Source organism: Ptychodera flava, chromosome 13 (genome assembly GCF_041260155.1).
Source record: "Ptychodera flava strain L36383 chromosome 13, AS_Pfla_20210202, whole genome shotgun sequence".
In the NCBI taxonomy this organism is placed as follows: Eukaryota; Metazoa; Hemichordata; class Enteropneusta; family Ptychoderidae; genus Ptychodera; species Ptychodera flava.
In genome coordinates, this window is record NC_091940.1 from 28,188,091 (window position 1) to 28,214,588 (window position 26,498).

Sequence of the window (26,498 nt, forward strand, 5' to 3'; positions counted from 1 at the left end):
AAATATCAAATACAGGAAACAAAATGGCAATCATGCCGTCATATTAGATTGTATCAAAAACAAACAAGCCTTCAATATATGTATGATAAAGGGAGTAATCCTTGTATCAAGTTTGAATAAAATCGCTCCACGTATCTCTGAGATATTTGCGTGAACGGACACATCGCATGCACGACACACGCATGCATGCACAGCACAGACATGACCAAACCTATATTATAGTCCCCCTGACATGGTATGTGGAGACTAAGAAACTGTTCATTTTTGGTGAATAATCATGTATTACGAGAGACGTGAACAACATTAAAAACGTTAACGACAAACTTCGAAGACTTTTAGCCTTCATTTGTATGTGTCCTGATGTGACGTGCTAGATTTCCACTCCGTGCATATCCCTTTTCACACACTTTGCAGACAAATGGTTTTTCATTTGTATGTCTCCTGATGTGATCTTTGAGAGAACTACTACGTGTAAAACCCTTACCACATACTTTGCAGACAAATGGCTTTTCGTTTGTATGTATCCTGATGTGACGTTTTAGATGCCCACTCGTGCAAAACCATTTCCACATACTTTGCAGACAAATGGCTTTTCCTTTGTATGTATCCGGATATGATTATTAAGAGTACTATTATGTGTAAAACCCTTACCACATACTTTGCAGAGAAATGGTTTCTCATTCGTATGCGTCCTGATGTGAACTTTGAGAGTATAACTCTGTGTAAAACCCTTACCACACACTTTGCAAAGAAATGGTTTTTCATTTGTGTGTGTCCTGATGTGACATTTTAGAGTACTACTATGTGTAAAGCCGTTACCACATACTTTGCAGACAAATGGCTTTTCATTTGTATGTGTCCTGGTGTGAACTTTGAGAAGCGAACTATGTGCAAAACCCTTACCACATACTCTGCAGACAAATGGCTTTTCATTTGTATGTGTTGTGATGTGATAATTGAGAACACCACTATGTGTGAAACCCTTACCACATACTTTGCAGACAAATGGCTTTTCATTTGTATGTGTCCTGATGTGACTTTTGAGAGTATAACTCTGTGTAAAACCCTTACCACATACTTTGCAGACAAATGGCTTTTCGTTTGTATGTGTCCTGATGTGACGTTTTAGATGCCCACTCTGTGTAAAAACCTTACCACATACTTTGCAGACAAATGGCTTTTCCTTAGTATGTATCCTGATGTGACATTTTAGATGTCCTCTCTCTGTAAAACCCTTACCACATACTTTGCAGATGAATGGCTTTTCATTTGTATGCGTCCTGATGTGACGTTTTAGATCTCCACTCTGTGTAAAACCCTTACCACATACTTTGCAAACAAATGGCTTTTCGTTTGTATGTGTCCTGGTGTGACGTTTGATAGATGCCCACTCTGTGTAAAACCCTTACCACATACTTTGCAGAGAAATGGTTTTTGATTTGTATGTGTCCTGATATGACGTTTTAGATCTCCACTCTGTATAAAACCCTTACCACATACTCTGCAGAGAAATGGTTTTTCATTTGTATGTGTCGTGATGTGATAATTGAGATTACCACTATGTGTGAAACCCTTACGACATACTTTGCAGACAAATGGCTTTTCATTTGTATGTGTCCTGATGTGACGTTTTAGATCTCCACTCGTGTAAAACCCTTACCACATACTTTGCAGAGAAATGGCTTTTCATTTGTATGTGTCCTGATCTGAACTTTTTGATGTCCACTTATTGCGAAACCCTTACAACTCACTTTGCAGCCAAATGGCTCTTCACGTGTATGTGTCCCAGCGTGGATTTTGAGGTTGTTACTGCTGTTGAAGCCCTTACGGCATACTTTGCAGACAAACTTCTGTTCATCAATATGAATCAGTGTGTGGTGTAACCTATTTTCATCATGTTTAAAACTTTTTCCACACTCTTCACAAATCAATGGCATTTTCTTTCCTTTAGTCAACTTATGACTTTGTTCACGTTCTATATTTGTAAAAGTCTTGTCACGATCTTTTACGAGAGAGGTTCTTAATTCAGAAAAAACTTTCCGTCTCGTTTATGTTTTCCGAACATTTCTTCCCTTGCTGGTTGAACTTGCGTTGTAAAAAGACATTTACAACAGGCTTCTATGAATATTCTGAAATATAAGAATAATTTTAATAATTGTCTAAGAGTTCTAACATAAATGTAATGAGAAGATTTCGTGAATTTTATATTATATCGCAGCATTGCGAAATTTCCGGGTTTACAGTTGACACATCACAAAGTATCTTTGACCATGAATCGTATGGCCTGGCAAATATTTCATAAAAGTTGAATGCAGTCATATCTTCAAGATCAATCTTGGCCCTTCATATAAGGTTCTCAAAAACATTTGTTTGTTTGATCAAACCCTTCATCATGAACAAAAGTTCAAAAGATTAAAATCTTATTTGTCAGACAGGAGGTACAATATAAAGTTTGAATAGACAACTGAATAATTCTCACGTAAACACAACATGATGCACATACTGATAATGGGTGAAATTTCGTGATTTTGAAATATGAAAATGTAAAATTTAGTTATTGCTATTTCCCTATCTACATTTTTTTGACAATTTTCATTTTCTGTGAATGTATGACCCATAAATTGATAGAGTACGTTAGCATGACCTATATCCAAGCTTCTAGGGATATAATTGCATGAATCGGTTATCATAGTTTGATGTTTAGTATAAACAGATTTGTACACGGAGGGAAATGAGTTAAGTACCGCAGTACTCACAACTGTAATATAAATGACAATTAAAAAATATGCTGCACTAAAATATCTAAACCTAATCGTATAAGCGATGAAATGGTTTTTAATTTTGAGTCATATAGACGGCTGTACAGCTAGCCACTATCTTAAAACTATGCAAATAAACGCGTCAAACTATTAAATAGTAACACGTATTTTACAAATTGTCTTTAACAAAATTTTTGAAAGCAAAATAAAAAATAGCGCCAAGGACACTGTCTCGCAGCCATTGATAAGAAATTATGTACAAATTTATAATTTTTTACTAAAAATAGACTGTACATATCACTTTTATATAAGAAGTAAAAAATTTCTTAATAGCTCAACACTCTTATATATGTATATGTATGTACATATCATACGTAAGTATGTAAGAATCCTTCCACTTATTCTGTCTGATGATTGCAGGATACATGAAACTTAAGAGACAGATATCATATATATATATATATATATATATATATATATATATATATATATATATATATATATATATATATATATATCACATGCGCGGGTCAAGTTTGAAGTTTGTCGTCTCAATAAATTATCTGACATGAAAATGCAAAATATCTTTCAATTATACAACATAATTGTCTCATCAATATACATAGCAATACTTTTTAGAGCCCTTCAAGCTATATCCCTGAATGGGAAAGGTACTTAAAAATGCATATTAGTAACTTGCTTTTTTAAAATATGCTAAAAACTTACATTGACATTTTATCATATTCCATCAATGTACATGTAAGGTTTCATCGACTTTATCAATCAATGTATATCTCTTATTAGAAAAGGTCGTTGAATATGCAAATTAGTAATAAGATGTTCTACAAAATCAAAACTGACTGTTGATAATATTATATCATGGTATCTACAATATACATAGCAATATTCTTCAACTATAGTCAAATCAATCCAGATATATATCCCTAAATGGGAAAGTTAGTTAAATAGGCAAATCATAATAAGCTTAAATGAAAATGCTAAATAGCTTCAATTTTTATTACATGCCTCGTATATGGAACGTCGCTCGTTCCGGGATTCAATGGTAACTCGATGATGACATCACGGGTTGCATAGACATCCTTCGACTGAAAGTAAACTAGTAAATTAACCAAATTGTTCTATTTTAACGGATTTTCGTCTGACATGGAAAAGAAGTATGTGATTGTCATTTGCAAATAAACCTAAACATTTTGAGTGAAAACTATGTACGAGCATCATCGTAAACCACGCGCCTCTTTACGGCAACAGATTAGCGTAGGTCAGCGGCGCGGAAATTATGTTCTGGCTCGCGAGAATGTGTAAGAGAGGCATGTAATAAACAGTATAACCCGAACAAGGGACTACGTACTCTCGAGGCAGTAGACCATTTACCCTCCTTTACGTCGGGCAAATGGTCCTTTGTTTGGGCTATAATATATAATATCGTAAAATCTTCTTCACGTTTTGTCAACTTTAATTAGACCAATCCAGATATATATCTCAAATTAGAAAAGTTTGTTGTATATGTTAATTAGTAATTAGATGTTCTACAAATCTAAATCGACTTTTGGTCTTTATAGTTTCTACAAATGTACAGTGAAAGTGTTGTCAATGTTGATCAAGTCAATCCAGATGTATATCCCTAATTAGGAAAACTCATTAAATATGCAAATTGGGAATCGATTTTAGTAAAAATACTTAATGACTTTCAATAATGTTGTATCATAGTATCTTCCAAGTACATTGAGAGTTTCGTCAACTTTGATCGAGTCAATCAAGATATATAACCCCTAATTAGGATAGTTCATTAAATATGAAAATTAGGAACTAGCTAAAGTTAAAATGCGTGATCACTTTCAGTGATCATAAATCATAGTATCTATCTTAATGATGAATAAAGTTTCGTCAATTATGATGGAGTTAATGCAGATAAATATGCCTAATTAGGGAATTCGTCAAATATGCAAATTATCCTTTAACCTTCATGTCACATCGTTATGTCTTTCATGGGGATAAATCCTTGTGTAGTCAACATTTGTAGCAAATGTCAACCAATTCTGTGCAGCCGTTTTCATTGTAAGTCTGTTTTTCAAAAGTTATTAAGTATGCGCATTAGCATTAAATATACAAGCCACTCTAACCAAAATCTAATCAGCTCTTGCCATAATCATATAGTACCTGTCTACCAAATTTGACTTGAATCTGTTCAGAAATTCTTGAGATATAGTGTAAACAGACAGACAGACAGAGAGAAAGACACATAAACACACGGATACAGACACACACAGAGACAGACAGATATCGGTGCGACATTAGTTCATGTGTGTGAATACGTGAGCTAAAAAGTGGTGGTGTACAGATAGTTAGATGCGTTGCTCAAATTGAGTTAGCGGGCGTCTCTAAAGATACCGGCTGGAATGTCAAGGGTTGCAGAGTAGCCTCGTTCGGAAAAAAGTGCATACAGTTCGACATATTCAAGTTCCCTGAAGTTCACCAACAAGAGTTCACATATTGTTTTAAATCTTGACTTCTGTAACGAGCGATGGCGGCTACACAGCCAACACCATAGCAAAAGCCGGCGAAAAGCTACGATTATTGCAGTTGCTCAACGTTTTGACCTGTTTGCGTGCCTGTAACACCGATGAAGTCAGGTATCGTTGTCTCAGAGACACTGACTCATCAACGCCCGCCAGTTTCGTAGTCAAACTTGGATATTGAATAGTGGGATACTTTAACTTCCGCCGCCGTTAAATACTGCTTTTTCGCTTGTTGGAAAACAGGTTTTGCTCTTCCTCAAAAGGTTACTCTGTTGTCACAGGCACTCGTTAGCTGGGTACTCTGCTAGACCGATCGATTTTCTGCTGGATATATCGATCCCATAGTCGATATGCCCGCCACTGCAACGAGCGCCTGTGTCTGTCGCACTTAAAATAGTTTTCTGTGCATAATAGGTGGTTCCGCCCTCACACCTTGTGTTGTTCAAAATTCAATAGACAGTCCCAGGGGGTAGGTAGCACAGTCACCTGTGGTATATTCCGCTCTGCGTCTATACGCCCCATAGATGTGTGTACATATGCCTGAGGTTCTTCTCAGGCATATGTACACACGTCTATGGGGCGCATAGACGATGAGCGGAATAGACCACAGGCGACTGTTGTTGTTAGTAATAAGTCTACTCACACCTTAATTAGTGCATAATAACAAACTTATTTTAGCTTGAAAGTGAAGCTCATAAAAATAATGCTTAAAGATACAGCTAGTGGGGCGTAAAACCAACCAAACCATGGAGCGTGTTTGGGAATGAGGGATCATTCTATGCCTGTTGCACATAGGTTGACTCCACGGTTACGTGTGGTTCGATACATATCGGTCGCCGCGTGGTATGCCTAGAAAAACCACGCGGCGGCCCCTATGTATCGAACCACACGTAACTGTGAGTAGAAGTGTTGTCGGAGATAAGCAGGATAAGCTTCGGAGGAGGCGAGCGTTGCGCAGTAAATTAGTGGAAGGCTCATAAGAATGAGGCAGTCGGTAAGTCTGATACAACAAGTTCGATATAAAGGCTCACGTTACAACACTTGTGGTCAAACAAGCACATTAGCTTGAGTCTTAGTTACCTTACCGGCATGAGGCGATGAGATGTATATTGTGCTGGTAAAGTCCACACCAGTAAAAGTGAACGATGATGCTTCATTTACCCGGGATTTCTGGGGAGTGGCTTGGACTGGATCCTAATATGGCTTACCAATATCTTCAAATAGTTAGCATATTTGCATATCGTATCTTTGGGATCCAGTGCTGTTGACGTAGATGAGAAACCGTTGATTGCATAGTGTGGTTTGAGGTCACTTTAACCCCAACAAATGGTGCATGATTATCACAACCTACAAACGTTTCCTGTCTTCATTTACGCCCCTTGCCGACGCTCAGGACGAAGGTCACAAATAGACTTTTTCCCGGTTATGCCGCAATGCATGCAGTGGCTATATCAAACACCGTATAAATAAATAACAAAAACTGCCCAGTTATAGCACACTACACTGACACGCCAATCTGGTTTGAAACGTTTTATTATAGAAAAACAAATTACTGTTATACAAACGTTTAAAATTATATCAATATAACAACATCAGCAAGCAATGGGCACCTACTTGCCAATGAGAACAGATAGCTAACACATGCTTTAAAAAACTCGATAATCGTAACTTTGAAAAATAATCTTTGCATTTAAAATAAAATACAAAAGATAAATTTATTTATTTATGTGTGCTATTGTGTGCCACAGTATTTAATTTGTCGACAAACATCGATTTTTTTATTTTTCAAAGTCAAGATTATCGAGTTTTCAAAGCAGTGTTAGCTGTCTGTTCTCATGCGCAAGTAGGTGCCCATTTGCTCGCTGATGTTCTCATACTGTATTGTAACAATTTGAAACTTGGTGTGTAACAAGTATTTTTGTTTTCCTGCAATAAAATGTTTCAAACCAGATTGGCGTATCAGTGTAGTTTGTTACTAGGCAGTTTTTGCTGATTTATTTTGACTGCCCACAAGCAGCGTTGAAGCCGATCTTGTGCCATCTGACTCCTTTAATGTTGTCGACTACAACTAGCTAGCTAGCTACAACTAAAACCAATTAGTGTATAAAGCAGTTTTATTGCAGTTCACTGCAAAGCTTTGCTGCGCTGTCTAATACTGACCAGATATGAACTGAAAATGCTCACGTGTTTCATTATATATTGCAGTTATGTGTGAATTTGAACCTTTGCCACATGTTTGCAACTTCATTGAAATTATCATGACCAACATAATGAACAATATTCACCCCATTAATTCTAAAAGTCCATGAAGTATATAAATATGTAATTAGCTGAAATAAAATATTCAATTTCTGTGACTGCTGTCATTGTATCACCACTTTATATAGCAAGTGTAATTACCTTTGGCCCAGTCCTTCAAGCCATATATACCAAACTGTGAAAGCTCATTAGATATGCAACTTACAAATTAGATGACCTGAAAATGTGAAATGACTTTCAATATTGTTTTAACCTGGTATAATCATCAATGTACATAGCATGTTTTGCCAACTTTGATCAAGTGAATCTCAATATTTTAGATATCTACAAACTGAGTAAATATTGTACTTGTATGTTTGTTTATGATTTGAAGCATAACAATCTTCCTCATACAGTTGAACACTATTTTGAGATTCCAAAGCACTCGTATCCAACACGTTTAACACAAGTTGAAAATTTTCGTATTCCAGGCTCAAATTTGACAATTTCACAACATAACATTAGGTATGCAGCTGTGAAACACTGGAATTCGCTGCCTGACTATCTCAAACAATTATCAAGTAGACAAGTTTTCAAGTCTGCATTGAAACATCACTTACTGAATTTACATAAAACTGTGTTTGTTTCTATCCTCCATCACACTTAAGCTTGTACTGAAAGTTATTAGTATACTCACGGGCCATGAAATAGACTAGTTCTTTTATACTATTTTCATTGTCCCCACCAGATTTTACAATATTGCAGTGTTCTTTTCTTTTCTTTGACTTTGTACAACTTAAGTAATACACAGTTTCTGATAATTTTCATTATTGTACATACTGTGAAGCATTTGGTGAAATAAAGCATTCATTCAATTAACGAATATCATTGACAATGCAAATTAGGAATTCGCTGAAGAAAAATGCTTAATGACTTTCAATAATCTTGTGTGATAGTGTCGTTAATGTGTATAGCAAGTTGCGTCAACTTTAGTCCAGTCAATCCAGATATATATCTCTAATTAAGAAAGTTCATTAAATATGCAAATAAGAAATTCGCTGAAGTAAAAGTGCTTAATAATTTTCAAAAATTTTGTATCATCGTATCTTCAATGTACATTACAAGTTTCATTAACTGTGGTCAAGTTAATTCATGTATATAAAACTAATTAGAAAGTTCATTAAATATGAAAATTAAGAATGGGCTGAAGAGAAAATGCTAAATAACTTTTAATGATATCGTATTATTGTGTCTTTAATGTAAATAGCAAGTTTCATCAATTTCCATTAAGTCAATTCAGATATATATCCCTAATTAGCAAAGTTCGCGAATTAGCAACTATCTTTCATGTCACCCCTTAATGGTTCCCACGGCTAATATATCTTAGTGTGATCAACATTTGTAGCAAGTCTCATGAAATTGTGAGCAGTCCTTCTCAATGTTTAGCCGTTTTTTCTAAAATCATTAATTATGCTAGTGAGCAAACGTAAGCAAACCACAACCACCCAAAACTAATCAGTTCTCGCCATTTGCAAACTGAATCTATGTACCAAATTTGATTCTGATCTGATAAGCAGTTTTTGAGATATCGAGCGCAAAGACAGACAGATACACACACATAGTTACACAGACACATAGACAGACACACAGACATCGCTGTGACATATGTTGACGTGTGTGAACACTGAGCAAAAGTGGAGTGCAAAGTTTGCTTGAGTCCATTATGAGCCGGGATGGGGTGCATTATTGCTATTATTTTATAGTTTTGGCAATGCCAGTGAATTTACGTAGTTGTAGAAAACGATAAAAAAGGAAATTTAAACTGAGTTTGAAGCCAGTGAGCGTCGTCCAGCATGATCGGCCCTGACTCTGTACATATTACATGCACTCCACACTTGCACAGTGCATTGCACTGAACACGCGTTCAGCACAAAAAATGACCAGCACTTTCACGGTTCATTTTGAATTGAAAAACGATGTATTTTCGAAGGAAATGAAACGTAACTGCATCCCTACCGTCTATATTGAACTTGAAACATCACATTTAAATATCATGCCATTCAAAAAGCCGACACGGTGAAATGCCAGAGATGAAGAAAACGGAATGTTCATGCATCGACATCAGCATGATCAGCGAGCTGCATGCCATGGTATCAGCTGATCAATACGATCATTATTATGTCGCTAGTAGTACAGCATTCATTGCAAACGATATCAACAGAGTTCAACATTGTTATTCAATGTTTGTATTTCAATAATAATTGTGTCTATAAATTTAATTTTCGATGGCTTCTTGAGAAGAGCTATTTTATTTCGGCGAACAACAGAACTTGACGTAAACGGGTGCTTGAAAGGTACAGTTGACAAACATACTGGAGGTTTCGGTACCGTCGCGATATCGAGAACACGATGAATGAAAAAACGATGAATGAAAGTTGTCTCCGATTACAGTCAGTGCATCAGAATTAGGTGGCCGAGATGTTAGATCAACGGAGAGTCAACGGTCGTCATGATTGTTGGTAGTAGCTGACCTTGGACCGAGACCTTGAATGGCTCCGTAGTATATCCGTAGACACTTCCGGTCAAGGTTGATGACAGCAAGCTGCCGTTGTTGGCCCGTTTACGGCTGGTTCGAGTAGCCTTTCATGCTTGCATCGTTTACATGGCCACTGACATACATAATATGCCATGTGTCAAACCCAGTATCGTCTAGGAGTATGCAAACGTACTGAGTTCTGTTTCACCTATACGGCAACGAAGCGAACCATGTTGTCAACAAACGTGGTAGTACAACCAGCGGGAGCGCCAGCCAGACAGACGACAAATGCGTGCGTGAAGACTCAAAAATGTGATAAATCGTTCAGTAAAACATTATTATCAATATTGTGCACCATTATCAAGATTTGTGGTTTTGTGTATTACATGGTTTATCCGATACTTTCCCTCCTTTTAAATGCGCAGTCCTTTTTTCGTTTTCCAAAACAAAACTTGCTCGCTGTGGGGCCGCAATGCTGAATAATGGAATACATTATCAGTAATAATGTATGGGTATGACGTCACAAAATTCACTGGTATTGACAAAGCTATAATAATATATAATATCGTAAAATCTTCAATGTACACAGCACGTTTTGTCAACTTTGATTAAACCAATCCACATATATATCTCCAATTAGGAAAGTTTGTTGTATATGTAAACAAGATGCTTCGCAAAACCCTACTGAATGAATGTTTGTGAAAGAGATAACTGGAAATGCATGATATGATGCTTGTACTGTCGGGAGTAGTCAGATCTGACCGTCGTCAGTCTAGTGAAAAAAATGACACCGCAGCATCTCACAAAAAAAAATCCATACCTGCCCTGTGAAGCTGAAGTGAGTATGAGGATGACGCCAATTTTACACTCGCAAGTGTTTATCTCACCTGAAATACACACAGCAAGTTGATTACAAAGTTGCACATTCCCAAAAAGGCAATTAGGGTAAACTATTTTACAGAATCGGTTTGGAGACCATGACGTGATTAAGCCTCTCCTTGTTTTTTTCAGTTATTAGTTATTTTGTAATATACAGAAAGAGTTGATGATTGATATCTTTCAATCCCTTCCATATTATAGTATCATTTGTCCGAAAATGAAAATAAGGAAGGTCGGGAAGAAATGATCAAATAATAAAATTATGTGGGGTACACACTTATCAAAGACTTCGCAAACTGGCCAATCTCCCAATTTTAGCCATTGTGGTCCACGCCACCATAGCGTGCTTTCAGCTAGTTGTGACGTCAGAATGCCGCGAGACAATAGATCGGCTGGATTATCAGTTGTAGGACAGTATTTGTACTCACCAATGAGTTCATTGGCCTTGATTTCAGTAATTCGATTGCTAACGAAACATGGCAACTTCTTATTGTTTTGCAACCAGTATAGGACGGCCTGACTATCAGACCACAAATAACACTTGTCAATACTAATTTGTTCGTTGAGACTGGAGTGAACAAATTTCAGAAGACGAGATCCTAACAAAACTCCTATGAGTTCTGCGCGTGGTATTGTCAAAGGTTTGACTGGAGTCACTCTACTTTTGGAAAGTACAAGGGCAGTTTCGCGCGTCTGCGGATTGCGTAAATAAACTGCTGCGCCGTAGGCCTTCTTGCTAGCGTCAGAAAAAGCGTGTAATTCGAATTTGCTTTCTTTGGTATCTGAGTTGAATGGGTAACGTGGGATTTGTATTTCGGAAACTGTTTGTAATTCGTGGCATATCTTAACCCATTCGTTTCGAAGATCGCTTTGTAGCGGTTCGTCCCACTGAACTTGTGCTTTCCACAATTTCTGGACGAAAATCTTAGCGTTGATATGTACGGGAGTAATGAAACCGAGAGGATCGTACAAACTTGCAGTTGCTCTAACAATTTCTCGTTTCGTAACAAGTGGTTCGCTTTCTGTTGTTTTGTCTAAATCTTTATCTGGGTAGCGAAGTGCATCTGATTCTGTATCCCAGCGTAAACCAAGTACATTTGCGATGCTATCTGAACACGGAATATTTGCCTTTGCAACAATTTCTTTCAACTCAGCGCAGTTAGTAGCCCATTCGCAGTTAAGCCTGATATAGATTAATGCCGCTTGATTTATGAGATTATTGCCTCGGTATGATAATCTATGAGTTTCTGTTCAGAGTCGCGTCCACTCAAAACATTATCAACATAGATATTTTTGCTTAGATCTACGGCAGTTTCAGATCCGTCATTTTCTAAGTGAAACTTGACGGTTGCGTTCAAAATGAACGGCGAACATGCGGCACCAAACAACACGACTTTAAAGCGGTAAATACAAAATGGACTGTTTGGATCGTCAGGGTCCGATAACCACATGAATTTTGTGAAATCACGATCGGACTCCTCTAGGCCTACTTGTAAGAATGCCTTCTCAATATCTGCGGAACGCCAAATTTGTGCATGCGGAAACGGAGCATAATCGAAGCAAGATCATTTAGTAGCGATGGCCCTGCGTCTAAGCAGTCGTTTAGACTGGGGTTGTTTCCGACCTTGCAGCTACAGTCGTAAACTATTCTGATAGGCGTTGTATCGGAATTTTTCTTTACGGGATGATGAGGTAAATAATGGCCTGAACTTACATCATCATTAGTAACTATCTCTATGAAACCGCGTTCCAACTGATTTGTGATTAGTTTGTCGTACACTTGTCTAATCTCCGGTGTTAATCTTTGTACCATCGTGCGGGTTCGTTTTTCGCAAACATTTCGATTTGTCGGCAATGCGGGGTGGTCTTGGCGCCAGGGAAGTTTAGCAACGTATCGGTTGTTTTCAGAGCGAAGTTTGTTTTTGGTATAACTGTCATACGTAACTTCCTGTTGACTAACATGGTCGTCAGTAATGCCAATACTCTCAACATTCCAGAAGTTTTGAAGCAAGCTATTTTCCCCAGAAGTATGTGTGGCAACATGCATTACAGTAGAGGTGGGGAGGGAACTGGAATTTGGATGTGACAAGGGCCCAGACAACAAATAACCCAATTTAGAAGACACAGCAGTGGGTCCCTGTCCACGGATAACGTGATCGCCAACAAATGAATAATAGAAATCTGCTCCTACCAAAATTGAAACTTCGAAATCGTACGCATCAGATACAGGGTGTGCTAATTCCAACTCTCGCAAATACGATAATCTGACAATCCTAGCACTAGACTTCAAATGGTTTCTAAGTGGTGTAGTTATCTGAGGTACAATTAAAGCACGTATATTAACATTACAACCATTAGGTATAATTACCGTAATTTCTGCAATCTTCATTGATCGTAAACCAGTGGATTTCGCTCCAAGTGTGGAGACGTTTATGAGCTCAGAGTCACAGTTATTAAAGTCTATACCGATTGCTCTGGCGGTACGTTCAGTGATGAAACTTCTCTGCGACCCGTCGTCAAAGAGTAGCGTTGCCGATTCAGACATCGTTGATCCTCTAGCCTTGATGTCTGCGATGGCGGTCTTCAGTAGCACCGATGAATTTCGGCTGACATCGGACGATACCAAGGTACGAACGTCATCCCTCGTTGCGGCTGGGCGTTTTGGTGTCTCTCCGGTGCATATTGCTGTGTGGTGTTTGCGCTTACAGACCTGGCACTTGTATTTCGATTTGCAGTCTGAAACACGATGAGTACCACTAAGGCAGTTGAAGCACAGTTTGTCTCGTTTGACGATTTCTAGTCGTTTTGTCTTGTCGGTGACAACCGTGCAATCTGTAGGTTTATGCCCTGTCTTCTTACAAAACGCACAGTGCTGTGGTTTCGATGCCTTCTGACGAGTTGTTGTCAGAAAGGCGGCGGTAGCAGGTGGTTGATCGGTAAGATCGAGTTCAAAGTCAATAGTAGTCTCACCTGCTCTGTCGGCTTCTATTTCTCGTTGAATTGATTCTCTTAGACTCGTTAATGTCCAAGCTTCATCTCCCTTGTCTCTGGAGATCTGTTTTCGGACGTTCGCAGGCAGTTTCTCTAGGATTATCGGAATCAGCAGATCTCCGAAAGTGTCATCTGATTTGCCGAGTGCGTTCAGTCCGCGAATGTAACCTTCCATATTGTCGTGAAATGTTACTAAACTGTTCAGAGTTCCGGTTGGCCTCTCGAGTTGCCATAACGCCTTCATGTAAGCGTTGATTATCGTCTGAGGTTTACCATACCTTTTCGTGAGTACGTCGACTGCTTGCAGGTAGTGGTCATTGGTCAGTGGTAACATTTGGATGGCTCGTTCTGCTTCGTCACGGAGATGTGCCCGCAAATATCGGAATTTTTGGACACCACTTAAACTTGTATCGTTGTGGACGGCAGCATCAAATCCATCTTTGAAACTTTGCCAGGTGAGAATGTCACCACTGAAAGGAGTCAGCGTCAGCTTCGGTAAGATGACTTTTCTTGTCGTTTGTTGACTGGAATCTGGGGGTTGACTTACGTGAGTGCTCTCTGGTGTGGGACTGCTGGTGTTGGCTGGGGTTGAAGGATTTGCTAGGCGTTGTAGAAATCCCTCGAATCTCACCAAGTCCTCGTTGACTTTAATCACGTAATCGTCTGCTTCTTCGAATTCTCTGTTGTAATCGTCGTCATTTTCGATATTGTTGAGGATTTGTTCATCTAAGGCTTTGATCTTCTGGATTTTCGTCGCCATACTCGCAATGGTAGCTTTCAGCGAATCGATCTTGCTGGGTTGTAGTGGAGTATCGGAGTTGACGATTTCTTCAGCCTTGTTGATGAGTTTGGTCATCTGCGAGCGGTGGCCCCTTCTGCAACGTTTGTCTTTCTCTATGTCGGACATCTTGGTATCCTGGTCTCGGCACCAACAAATGTGGGGTACACACTTGGGGATAGGTTCGGTTAGAGAGAGACAGAATAGGCCGGAGACAGCTTTGTATTGTGTCTTAGTATGACCAAGTTCAAATCTTGACCTTTATTACTATCACAGGTCCATATATACAGTGTAGTATGAATAATCATTAGAATCAATGAATGACACGACTACCTAATGACACGCCCAATGCATAATCTAAATAATTAGTAAAGGAAAGGTGGGCGGAGCTACACCATACATGTGATTCCCAACAAATTATGATTCTCCAGCATCTTGTGTTCATTGTGTCTCTTCGGTCATTGGAGCTCAGGCAACTTGTGTTTAGAAGGGTACAGTTAGATTTAGGTGGGTGAGATTCTTGAATCTCCAGGTGAATTCATGATGTTGTAGCTGAGGGACAGTTTCAAATAGGGTCAATAATAGATCTACGGCTTGCTGATTTTCACCTTGAGTTATCTTATTTCAAACTGTAGCCTATAACATGGTATTCACAGCTACACGTAAAATGTCACCTTGACTTTCATTCATTCATTCTTCATCAGTTTTGTTAAAAGCATACCAAGCAATAAATAATGTTTATTTAATATTTATTTCTGGGCAACCCTAAAAATTCAAGTAGATGCCAAATTTATTTCACGCTATATTTGTACACTTGGTATTTCTGGATACACTGGTATATTTCCTATATCAATGATATACATGTATAGCATTGAACAAAATTTCATCTACTGATGTTTGCCTGCATATTCATGTAGTATTTGAAATAAACAACCTAATGTGCTACACTGTTTTCATGATATTGAAGATGTCATAATTTCTTTCGAGAGAGAGTGGAGATACCATAGCCAAAAAAAGTGACTTGTGTGTTGAAGAATAAATTATGCAGATGTTAAGGTATGAGTCATTGCTAAAGGAACGAGTAAAGTGTTGTTTATGACCTGAAAAGATACAGACGTGTTGAAAATTATAACTATCAACAAACAAAAGTGCAAATAGTTATCCTGGATTTCATGGAAATGTGTCAGGACTTTCCCTCATTCAATCTTTGTGAGTTTTTTGTGAGTTAAAGTTGTCATTTATATAACTTTTAATGTTGAAAAATGATCAATTCATTAAAATGTTCGTTGTCTGCTCGCAAAGTGATTCTTTTTCACCCTGGAGTGCGGAGACAAAACGTTGTTGGACGCCACACTGTTTGATTGACAATTTTATGAGATGAAAGTTGCAATTTGTGAACCACTCACAGACCTTATTGTTGATGAACTTCCCCCCATGTGGTATAAAATTGAGACAATATTCGGAAAGGACCAATCATGCATTGCGCAAGTTTTAGAGAAGACAATCAACCCGACGGATATGGGAGGGCTTTATTTTTAAAATATCATCCAATGATACATCCTGAAGGAAAGTCATTCATTGACGCCAAGTCGCAACTTTGAACAAAGCGAGAGCCCGGGGATGTTTGAGTACGATCACCCGGCCTCGACAATAATTACCCAGGGACCGGCGTTGGCGTTGATAGATCATACCATGTAAAGTTTTCTTACTACTATCTCGCATTACTTTTTTGCGGATATTTTGTAAATCACACATTTCCAATCGCGTAAATAATAAGCTTAGGCTCCATGCACTGAGAATAAACCAAGGGACGGACTACGTCGCATCAGAACATTTCCACGTCCTTTCGTGTGATGATCGACCTCCGCCACTCCATCCCGGTGTCAGCCCCGGCCGGACTGGATGTGTTTAATCACGGCAATTTGACAGCAATACTTGAAAAGAAATACACTACATCCTACTCATTGTAAAACTTTATCTTTCTGACATTATTATCCAAACATCCTTTCACAAACTCCTCACTTTGCGCGATATGCACATATATGTACGTTTTCCCAGGCCAGGAGATACGGCGCGCCTTTCATCGGCTTGTAACATACACAGGAGTTCGTTGACCTCATCGTACGTCTGGGCGACCGACTGGGCGACGCGCGCGAAATCGAAATATCTTTTAAAAATTGGAAGTTTTGAATAGTTCATGTTGTTTGAATGTTATAATTTTTAAAAGCTCATGGCTCCTATCATATTCCTATCTATTGGTCTAAATCTACGCCTCTTTTACGAGGGTATACCGTTTCGGTCACAGGTTAATAATCGCAATCATACCAATCCATAATCCAATAACACTAGGTCAAATTTGTAAGACAATAGTTGTAAACATAGACACAAAACAGCACAGAACAGACAGTAAATAGACGGTACAAACAAAGTCAAATTCATGAAAGAAAGATATATGGACCTCTGCCAAAAGACAAAGAAGTGATGTCAGGTGTTTCGAAAATAGTAAGCGCATCCTGCCCCACATGTGGCACCCGCCATATATCAATCTGTAAGTCAGATAGGTAGTGGTCACTAACTAAGGCCCATGTCACCGATGCCATCAGTGATCATTTGTCGAAGAGAGATATTGTATTTATCTACCAGCTTGCGATACCTGCCAAAAAAGCGTTTGAATGTAGAGACAAGTCTTGCTCTGGTGTAACCTTGATTTAACAGTTTGAAAGAGAGATGGCCATGTCTCTCTACAAAATCACCATATGAACTGCATGCTCTTGCATATCGTATAAGCTGGGAAATGTATACCCCATAAGCAGGTGAGAGTGGAATATTACTGATGAGGTGTGGAAAATTAATTATACTAAAGTTGAAATCATCTCTCTTGTCATATAGCCTAGTAGAAAGGTGACCATTGGAGTCAAATTCAAGTAAAATGTCCAGATATGAAGCAGAAGAGGCCGTTTCTGTAGTATCTTTTATCTCCAATTCTGGAGGATAATCATAGCGAGATATTTACTGAATTCAGAGTTATTCAATGAAATAACATCGTCTATGTATCTAAATGTTAGGTTGAAAGTACGAGCTACAGAGACAGACCTTTTTCTGCTTGATAAGGTTCTGGATAATTCTGCCTCGTATGAGAACAGAAATAAGTCGGCAAGTAAGGGAGCACAGTTAGTGCCCATGGGAATTCCTATACACTGTTGAAAATGTGTCCTCCAAATTCAACAAATATGTTGTCAATGAGGAAATCAAGCATACTGATAATGTCATTCTCGGTATAAAACACTTTAGCATTAGTTGTATTTTTAACAAAATATGTAGAATTATACCCTAATACCACATATTTGTAACGGCGTGAACCGTTTTTGTAGAAAAATGCTTGGTTGATGATGTTTTTCAAGCGTTCTTTCAATTTATCATGTGGTATTGTGGTATACAATGTGGAAAAATCGAAAGTTTTAGATAGATTATTTTTTTGAAACAGATCTTGATTTCAAATTTTCCAAGAGTTCCTTCGAATTTTTTAATATCCACATTTGATTTATACCACTCCGAGAAAAACAACATCACAGTATGATTGAAGTCCCTGTTTAACAGTACAAAGAACAGAAGTCAGTATCTTTGATAACTCTGTTGTTGAACATTTTGAAGATCCTGCGATAAACCTAGCTTTGTAAGGTGTTTTGTGGAGCTTTGGTATCCAGTATAAGCTAGGCAACTTATTATGGTCATCCTTTGTTGTAATATTAAAATTATCCATGAATGACTTATGGTTTGCCAAAATTTCAGATTTGTTGAACATTGATTGTCTGTAAGTGGAGTTGGTTGAGGTCTTAGTTACACCAAGTTCGTCTATAAGACATTCAAAATAATACTTCTTACAGACAAATACAATGTTATTGGCAGCTTTATCAGCAGGGACGACAACATATTTGTCATGGATATCATTCAAACACTTAACAGCATCAGGATCTTTAAATACAGAATAGGGTCTTCTGCAAACATGTGATCTTAGTCGACCAATACGGCCACGCACTATTTTCCTCACAGATTTGACCCATTCTGACAGTGTGTCCAACTCTACATCCTCCCTTTTAGCCCATTTCCTGGCATAATCTTCAACTGAGTCCATAATGATCTTAAAATTATGGTTCCAGTTGATCCTGCGAGGTTCTCTGAACTTGGGTCCACAAGATAATATCTTACGAAGGTGGTGATGTTCAACCAAGTTCAGATCACCAGTGATGACATGGCCAACTGGAGTATATTTGAAGGGAGATGTAGAGCAGTCACAGGATGCTGGTGTTTGAAGGAATTCATCAATTTTTAAGTGCCGCAATGCCTTATTGTAATTGAAATTTTATTGGAGATTGTCTTGGTGTATTGATATGACAGAATAGGTACAGACTGGTTCTTAAAGTATACAGGTATAGTTGATGTAACCTTTTTGTTGTGTAGTATATTGCTGATATTAATGGCATCAATTCCTTTGTTAGTAAATGGAAGATGTATGAAATGACGATGATCATCAGTCATAGGTTCAGCACGAACAGGCTTGTATAGTCTGTATAGTGCAATGTCAGCAATAATACTAACCAGTCTGTACGGTTGTTTGTTCGGATCTGTCAAAGACAATCCCAATGCATAGACATGCAACCTTCTCAAGTCCTTGATGGAAAGAGCAAATAATGAAGTACGAATGTGATGGAGACCTAAAGGCTTCTGCAATAAAAGAAGCAGTTCATGAAATTTGTCATGGCAATTGGATGTAGCTGATGTATCCAATTTAGGCCGATGGTAACGCCTATGTCCATGACTACGTCTTCTACGGACAGAAGACTCAAATAGGCCCATCACATTCACTTCTGAACAACCAGGACTTGAGAGATTGCCTATATCTTTGATGTTGTCATTACAACCATAAGGCATTGCGGTACCTAACTGTCTAATCCAGTGGTATTCTCTCTGTCTACGGAATGGTGAACTAAGTGTGGGGCTGTTGGTGGATGGTATATTTTTCAAGAATACGGACACGCATAGACAAAGTGGAGTGATCGTCCTGGTTAAAATGCTTATAAAGTTGCACATCCAAAGATCGATTCACTCCACTGCGATGTCCGTTCATTCTAGATCGTAAGCTGTTTCCTGTTTCACCAACATAAATGAGCCCGCACAATGAACACTCAATTCCATAGATTACGTTTTTTGTTGTGCAATTCAGAGGTTCCAGACATTTGGTAGAATAGGTCTTACCTGTCAAACTACTACTGAACTGTTCTGTAGTGATGAACATACTACAGGTTTTGCAGTTTTTAATACCGCACTTTGTGATAGAACCTGTATAATCACAAGCTGGAGATGACTTTAAACAGTCCGTCAGTAGCAATTTGCATGGTTTAATTGTCTGGTAGCTTTCTCCATTTCTGTGATAAAAATTGCCCTCTGATTGCACGTATGATGTCTTAGTAACATCCCGAAGGATAATCCGAGGACACACGGATTTTGAGCTACTGTGCCCCGTGTAGCTGGTCGTAATGTTTGTTTGCACAGGCAAAACATGGTCGGGGGGTGCTACTCCGCGGCTTGTCCGGAGTGTTCGTTGATGTCGCTAATTAACAGTAAAGCAAACCCATTCACAATTTTAAAGAGGATACGAGTAAATAAAGGTATGGCTGGAGTAAATTAACATGTTTCGGGACATTATACGCGTAGAGATACTTGAAATTAGCGGTTTTCGTTTGTGCTGAATTTGTTCCGTTAGAACATAGGGTAAGCGACGGGGTCACGTATAGCGGTCGGGCGCACTTACAAACAAAAGTCGGTCGCGAGCCCCCCACTGGAGACGGAATATTATAATTATTAATCGCAAACACGGAGATAATTTAAGCAAACAAATTAAATCAGGTGAATGTCAGAATAATCCGCAAGAAACTTACCGAAATGTACCTCATTAAATGCGATTGTGTTTGTTTATATTTGCCTTTATTATAATTTCTCGCGCGGGGGCACCGTCAATTGTTAGGGTAAGCGAGAGTACACGGGATTTTGCGAGAGATTTTGAAAAATCGCATTTTTTATCAAAATTATGAATTTTTATCAACATATTACTGTACCACCGTGTTCTTGGATGAGAAGAGAACGTGTGGCCACAAAACAGGGTCTCTTTACGATCTGTGCTTGGAGAACGGGGTGAAAAAATGATCCGGGCGTAAATAGGTCAACCTGAATTCTTTTTACTATATAGTAGTAATTAGTAATTAGATGTTCTAAAAAATCTAAATCGACTTTTGGTCTTTAGTTTCTACAATGTACAGTGAAAGTGTTGTCAATGTTAGTCAAGTCAATCCAAATGTATATCCCTAATTAGGCAAATTCATTATAAAATTAAAATTAATTATGCAAATTGGGAATCGATTTTAGTAAAAATACTTAACGACTTTCAATAATGTTGTATCATGGTATCTTCCAAGTACATTGAGAGTTTCGTCAACTTTGATCGAGTCAATCAAGATATATAACCCCTAATTAGGATAGTTCATTAAATATGAAAATTAGGAATTGGCTGAAGTAAAAATGCGTGATCACTTGCAGTGATCATAAATCATAGTATCTTCAATATATGTACAACGTTTCGTCAATTATGAGGTGGTTAATTCAGATAAATATCCCTAATTCGGAAAGTTCGTCAAATACGCAAATTATCCTTTAACCTTCATGTCACATCGTTATGTCTTTCATGGGATAAATCCTTGTGTAGTCAACATTTGTAGCAAATGTCAACCAATTCTGTGCAGCCGTTCTCATTTGTATGTCTGTTTTTCAAAAGTTATTAAGTATGCGCATTAGCATTATATATACAAGCCACTCTAACCAAAATCTAATCAGCTCTTGCCATAATCATATATTACCTGTCTACCAAATTTGACTTGAATCTGTTCAGAAATTCTTGAGATATAGTGTAACAGACAGACAGACAGAGAGAAAGACACATAAACACACGGATACAGACACACACAGAGACAGACAGATATCGGTGCGACATTAGTTCATGTGTGTGAATACGTGAGCTAAAAAGTGGTGGTGTACAGATAGTTAGATGCGTTGCTCAAATTGAGTTAGCGGGCGTCTCTAAAGATACCGGCTGGAATGTCAAGGGTTGCAGAGTCGCCTCGCTCGGAAAGAGTGCATACAGTTTGATATATTCAGGTTCACTGAAGTTCAGCTACAAGAGTTCACATATTGTTTTAAATCTTGACTTCTGCAACGGGCGATGGCGGCTACACAGCCAACACCACAGAAAAAGCCGGCGCAAGGACTACGATTATTGCAGCTACTCAACGTTTTGACTCGTTTGCGTGCCCGTAACACCGATGAAGTCAGGTATCGTTGTCTCAGAGACACTGGCTCATCAACGTTAGCCAGTTTTGTAGGTAAACTTGGATGCTGCATAGTGGGATACTTTAACTTCCGCCGCCGTTACAGTACATTTACCAATGATTTTGACGATGAGATACAACTGGATATTGATACACTACCTAATTAGGTTTGTCAGTTTGCTCGCGAATTTACCCTTTTAGTGGTCAACTTTTACAACTTTGCGCCAACATCAGACAGACTAAAACAGCAGGTGACGCAGCAAGATGTCTGTAAACTAATTTACTATGTAGTATGTTTATATCTTTACAGCAGCTATCAGTTTCAATGGTGACACACACAGAGACTGGTTGCCAAGTTTTACAAGCAGTCCAAAGTAAAGTTTGTTCATTTTACACATCACTCTATTATTTTTTAAGTCATGAACTTTATTGATATTCAACTACAAAGAACACTGTCCTCTGAGTCTAAATTTGCAGTAACGTCGTTCTTTTACCACCTCTCCGTGAATTTGAACTGCTTGTAAAACTAGGCAACCAGTCTCTGTGTGTGTCACCATTGAAACTGATAGCTGCTGTAAAGATATAAACATACTACATAGTAAATTAGTTTACAAACATCTTGCTGCGTCACCTGCTGTTTTAGTCTGTCTGATGTTGGCGCAAAGTTGTAAAAGTTGACCACTAAAAGGGTAAATTCGCGAGCAAACTGACAAACCTAATTAGGTAGTGTATCAATATCCAGCTGTATCTCATCGTCAAAATCATTGGTAAATGTACTGTAAATGTTTTTCACTTGTCGGGAAAATGTTTTGCTCTTCCCCAAAAGGTTACTCTGTCGCCACAGGCGCTCGTTAACTGAGAAGTCTGCTCGATCTATTGATCCCGTAGCCGATATACCCGCCACTGCAACGAGCTCCTGTGTCTGTCGCACTTGAATGAATTTTCTGTGCATAATATTAATAGGGGGTTCCGCCCTCACACCTTATCTTGTTCAAAATTGCATATACAGTACCATAGGGTAGGTAGTACAGTCACCTGTGGTCTATTCCGCTCTGCGGCGATACGCCCCATAGACGTGTGTATACTAGTGCGACACTTTTTCTCTTTCTGGCCTTTGTGTCGTGAGTCGGGTTCGTACAGGGCTTTACACAGTTAGGAGTGTAGTGATACATAGCGGCCGCCGAGCAGTATGCCTATTATTCTATGCATACTACGCGGCGGCCGCTATGTATCACTACACTCGTAACTGTGATTTTATAAATAGGAAAGTGGTAGCCGGCCTGAGTAATACTACACTGCTTAGAGGCCCCGTAAGGGTTTCTGACTTAATGGTACCTGCCGGCGAAGTTCTGCTGAGGTTAACGGCCCAACCCAGGCCAATAAAACACTGGGAGTCGTGTATTACAGCTCTCTGCCATTCGGCTTATATTCTTTAATGGTTAAATACATCATTCAACAGGAACGACAGCAACAGCTTACTGGAACTAAAGCAACAGCTTCACTGCTAAACTCTCTGCTCTCTAAACTCTCTGCTTACTTTACTCAGGATCGTACGTAGCTCCACTCAGCAGGGAATGAATGTCTGGAATGCCAAGTATGCCACTGGAACTATTTGACAGCTACGGAGTACTGGAATGAACTGTCTTTCTGTTAAGACAGTCTGGCAAGGCTAAGGCAGCAAGACCAGAGTTTAAGGTGATACTCTGGGAACAGGAACGAGCAGCATACAGCCATTAACCAAGTCCTTAACTGGACTTACCCCTCTGCTCGCTTAACAGGAACCTGGTCGCTGTGGGGTTAGCTGTCGGCACACTGGCCGCTGGATCAATGCTGAAGCCCCTCGAGGCTAAGTCAGCAGCAATCTGATTAAAATCAGATGTAGAGTACGGCGACGTCTTTGTACTTGCGCGGTTTTCTCTTGTTGTCGCCTCGTAGTGAGAGGCTACAACAAGAGAAAACCGCGCAAGTACAGAGACGTCGCCGTACTCTACATCTGTTTTTAATCAGATTGAGTCAGCAGCTGCTCAGAATATCTGCAAGCCTTGCCGCTGAGACGTCTGAGATGTCTCGTAATCATACAGCAACTCTGTTCTATCAGCAACTCCGTTCTATCTGCTTACAAAACTCTAAGTCCATAGCTTAGAGATCTCTGCTACTACTGCTGGGCATAACAGCATCCTTCCCCTGTGCGTGGAGTAGCGCCCGATGCTAACTCAACAAAATCACACAAACACTGGCTTAAGTATGACTTCTCTGCCAATCAGAAGCCACTTTTGCACATAGAGCCTTAAGCCAATGACATACGATAGTTTGCTCATTATGATTGCCTAGTCTGTATATTAATATCCCTACTTAATATCATCTTAATACTAATACTGCCACGTTGGCAAAAACAACTGTCAGAAGAAGTGATAAATGACTACACACTCTAATACAAAAAGACGCATTGGAATGCAGTCCAGTCATGTCATCGGATATGTCTACTGACCTCTTAAGTGCATGTACCAAGGACAGTACTCTACTCGCTACTATAATTAAACGTAAACACAACAATTAAAAGACACTCAACTAATTAAGAAACCATTACAAAGACGTTTACACATCCAGAAACGTAGTATGCCTTCTCAGGCACTGTACACACGTCTATGGGGCGCACAGACGATGAGCCGAATAGACTACAAATGACTGTGGTAGTTAGTAATAAGTCTACACATACCTAAATTAGTGCATTATAACAAACATATTTTAACTTGAAATTAAAGTAAAAAAAATAATGCTTAAAGATACAGCTAGTGGGGCGTAAAACCAAACATGCACTTAAGAGGTCAGTAGACATATCCGATGACATGACTGGACTGCATTCCAACCAACCATGGAGCGTGTTTTGGAATGAGGGATCATTCCATGCCTGTTGCACATAGGTTGAGTCGATAGTTTCCGAAGCTAACTAGACGCAGAGGTGTATATATAGAAGAAGTGTTGTCGAGAAGCGAGCGTTGCGCAGTGGATTAGTGGAAGGTTTATAAGAATGAGACAGTCGGTAAGTCTGATACAACAAGTTCGAGGTAAATGCTCACGTTACAACACTAGTGAACAAACAAGCACATTAACTTGAGTCTTAGTTACCTTACCGGCATAAGGCGATGAGACGTATAGTGCTATAGTGTGCTGGTTAAGTCCACACCAGTAACAGTGAACGATGATGCTTCATTTACGCGGGAGATGCTCATATGGCTTACCAATAACTTCAAACAGTTAACATATTTGCATATCGTATCTTGGGGATCCAGTGCTGTTGATGGAAGTGAGAAACCGTTGATTGTTTAGTCTGGTTTGAGGTCGCTTGAACCACAACAAATAGAGAATGAGTATCACACCCTGCAAACGTTTCCTGTCTTTATTTACGCCGACGTTCAGGACGAAGGTCACCAATAAACTTTTTCCCGGTTATGCCGCAGTGCATTTCAGTGGCTATATCAAACACCATATAAATAAATAAACAGAAACTTCCAAGTTATAACACACTACACTGACACGCCAATCTGGTTTGAAACATTTCATTGCCGAAAAACAAATTACTGGTTATACCACAGGCGCTTGACTAATTTTAAAATCACTTGTCTGTAATTTTAATGTTGAAACATGCATTTCATTAAATAATGTGCAAACGGAAATCATGTGGACAGCTGTGGCCGCTCAGCTCTACTGTTAACCATACGCACTTACACCCTAAGGGGTGTAAGGTGTACATGACAGCCGAGCGGCCACAGCCTTACTATGGGCGCTGCTCACTTTATGTCTCAAAAGCCGTCCGCATGATTTCTGTTTGCACATTTATTTAATGAAATGCATGTTTCGACATTAAAATTACAGACAAGTAATTTTGACATTATAGTCGAGCGCTTATCGTTATACACACGTTTAAAATTATATCAATATAACAACGTGGGCAAGCAAATGGGCACCTACTTGCCAATGAGAACAGATAGCTAACACATGCTTTAAAAAAATCAATAAACTTAACTTTGAAAAATAATCTTTGAGTTTAAGATAAAATACAAAAGATAAATGAGTTTATCTTTGTGTGGTATTGTGTGCGACAGTACTTAATTTTTCGACAAACATCGATTTTTTATTTTTCAAAGTCAAGATTATCGAGTTTTTTAAAGCAGTGTTAGTTGTCTGTTCTCATTCGCAAGTAGGTCCATTTGCTCGCTGATGTTGTTATACTGTATTGTAACAATTTGATTTTTTTTGTAACAAGTTTTTTGTTTTCCTGCAATAAAATGCTTCAAACCAGACAGGGGAGTGTGTTATAACTGGGCTTCGACCCACATGCAGAGTTAAAGCCGCTCTTGTGTCATCTGACTCTGTTAATGTTGTCGACTTTGCCAGCTAGCTACA

General features: G+C 38.8%; 1 protein-coding gene and 1 long non-coding RNA gene across 2 annotated transcripts; both read right to left on the reverse strand.

Moving 5' to 3' along the window:
• Positions 1-538: 538 nt before the first annotated feature.
• LOC139148547 (histone-lysine N-methyltransferase PRDM9-like) lies at positions 539-1,498 on the reverse strand. Its single transcript, XM_070720034.1, has 2 exons — positions 1,494-1,498; positions 539-1,364 (listed from the first exon to the last, which is right to left on the reverse strand). The coding sequence occupies exons 1-2, from the start codon at positions 1,496-1,498 to the stop codon at positions 539-541; spliced, it is 831 nt and encodes a 276-aa protein (XP_070576135.1).
• Positions 1,499-1,659: 161 nt separating this feature from the next.
• Positions 1,660-25,474, reverse strand: LOC139148047 (uncharacterized). The gene is made up of 3 exons (XR_011555861.1): positions 25,226-25,474; positions 6,382-6,557; positions 1,660-2,129 (listed from the first exon to the last, which is right to left on the reverse strand). It is a non-coding gene; the product is annotated as an uncharacterized lncRNA (long non-coding RNA).
• Between the last annotated feature and the right edge of the window lie 1,024 nt (positions 25,475-26,498).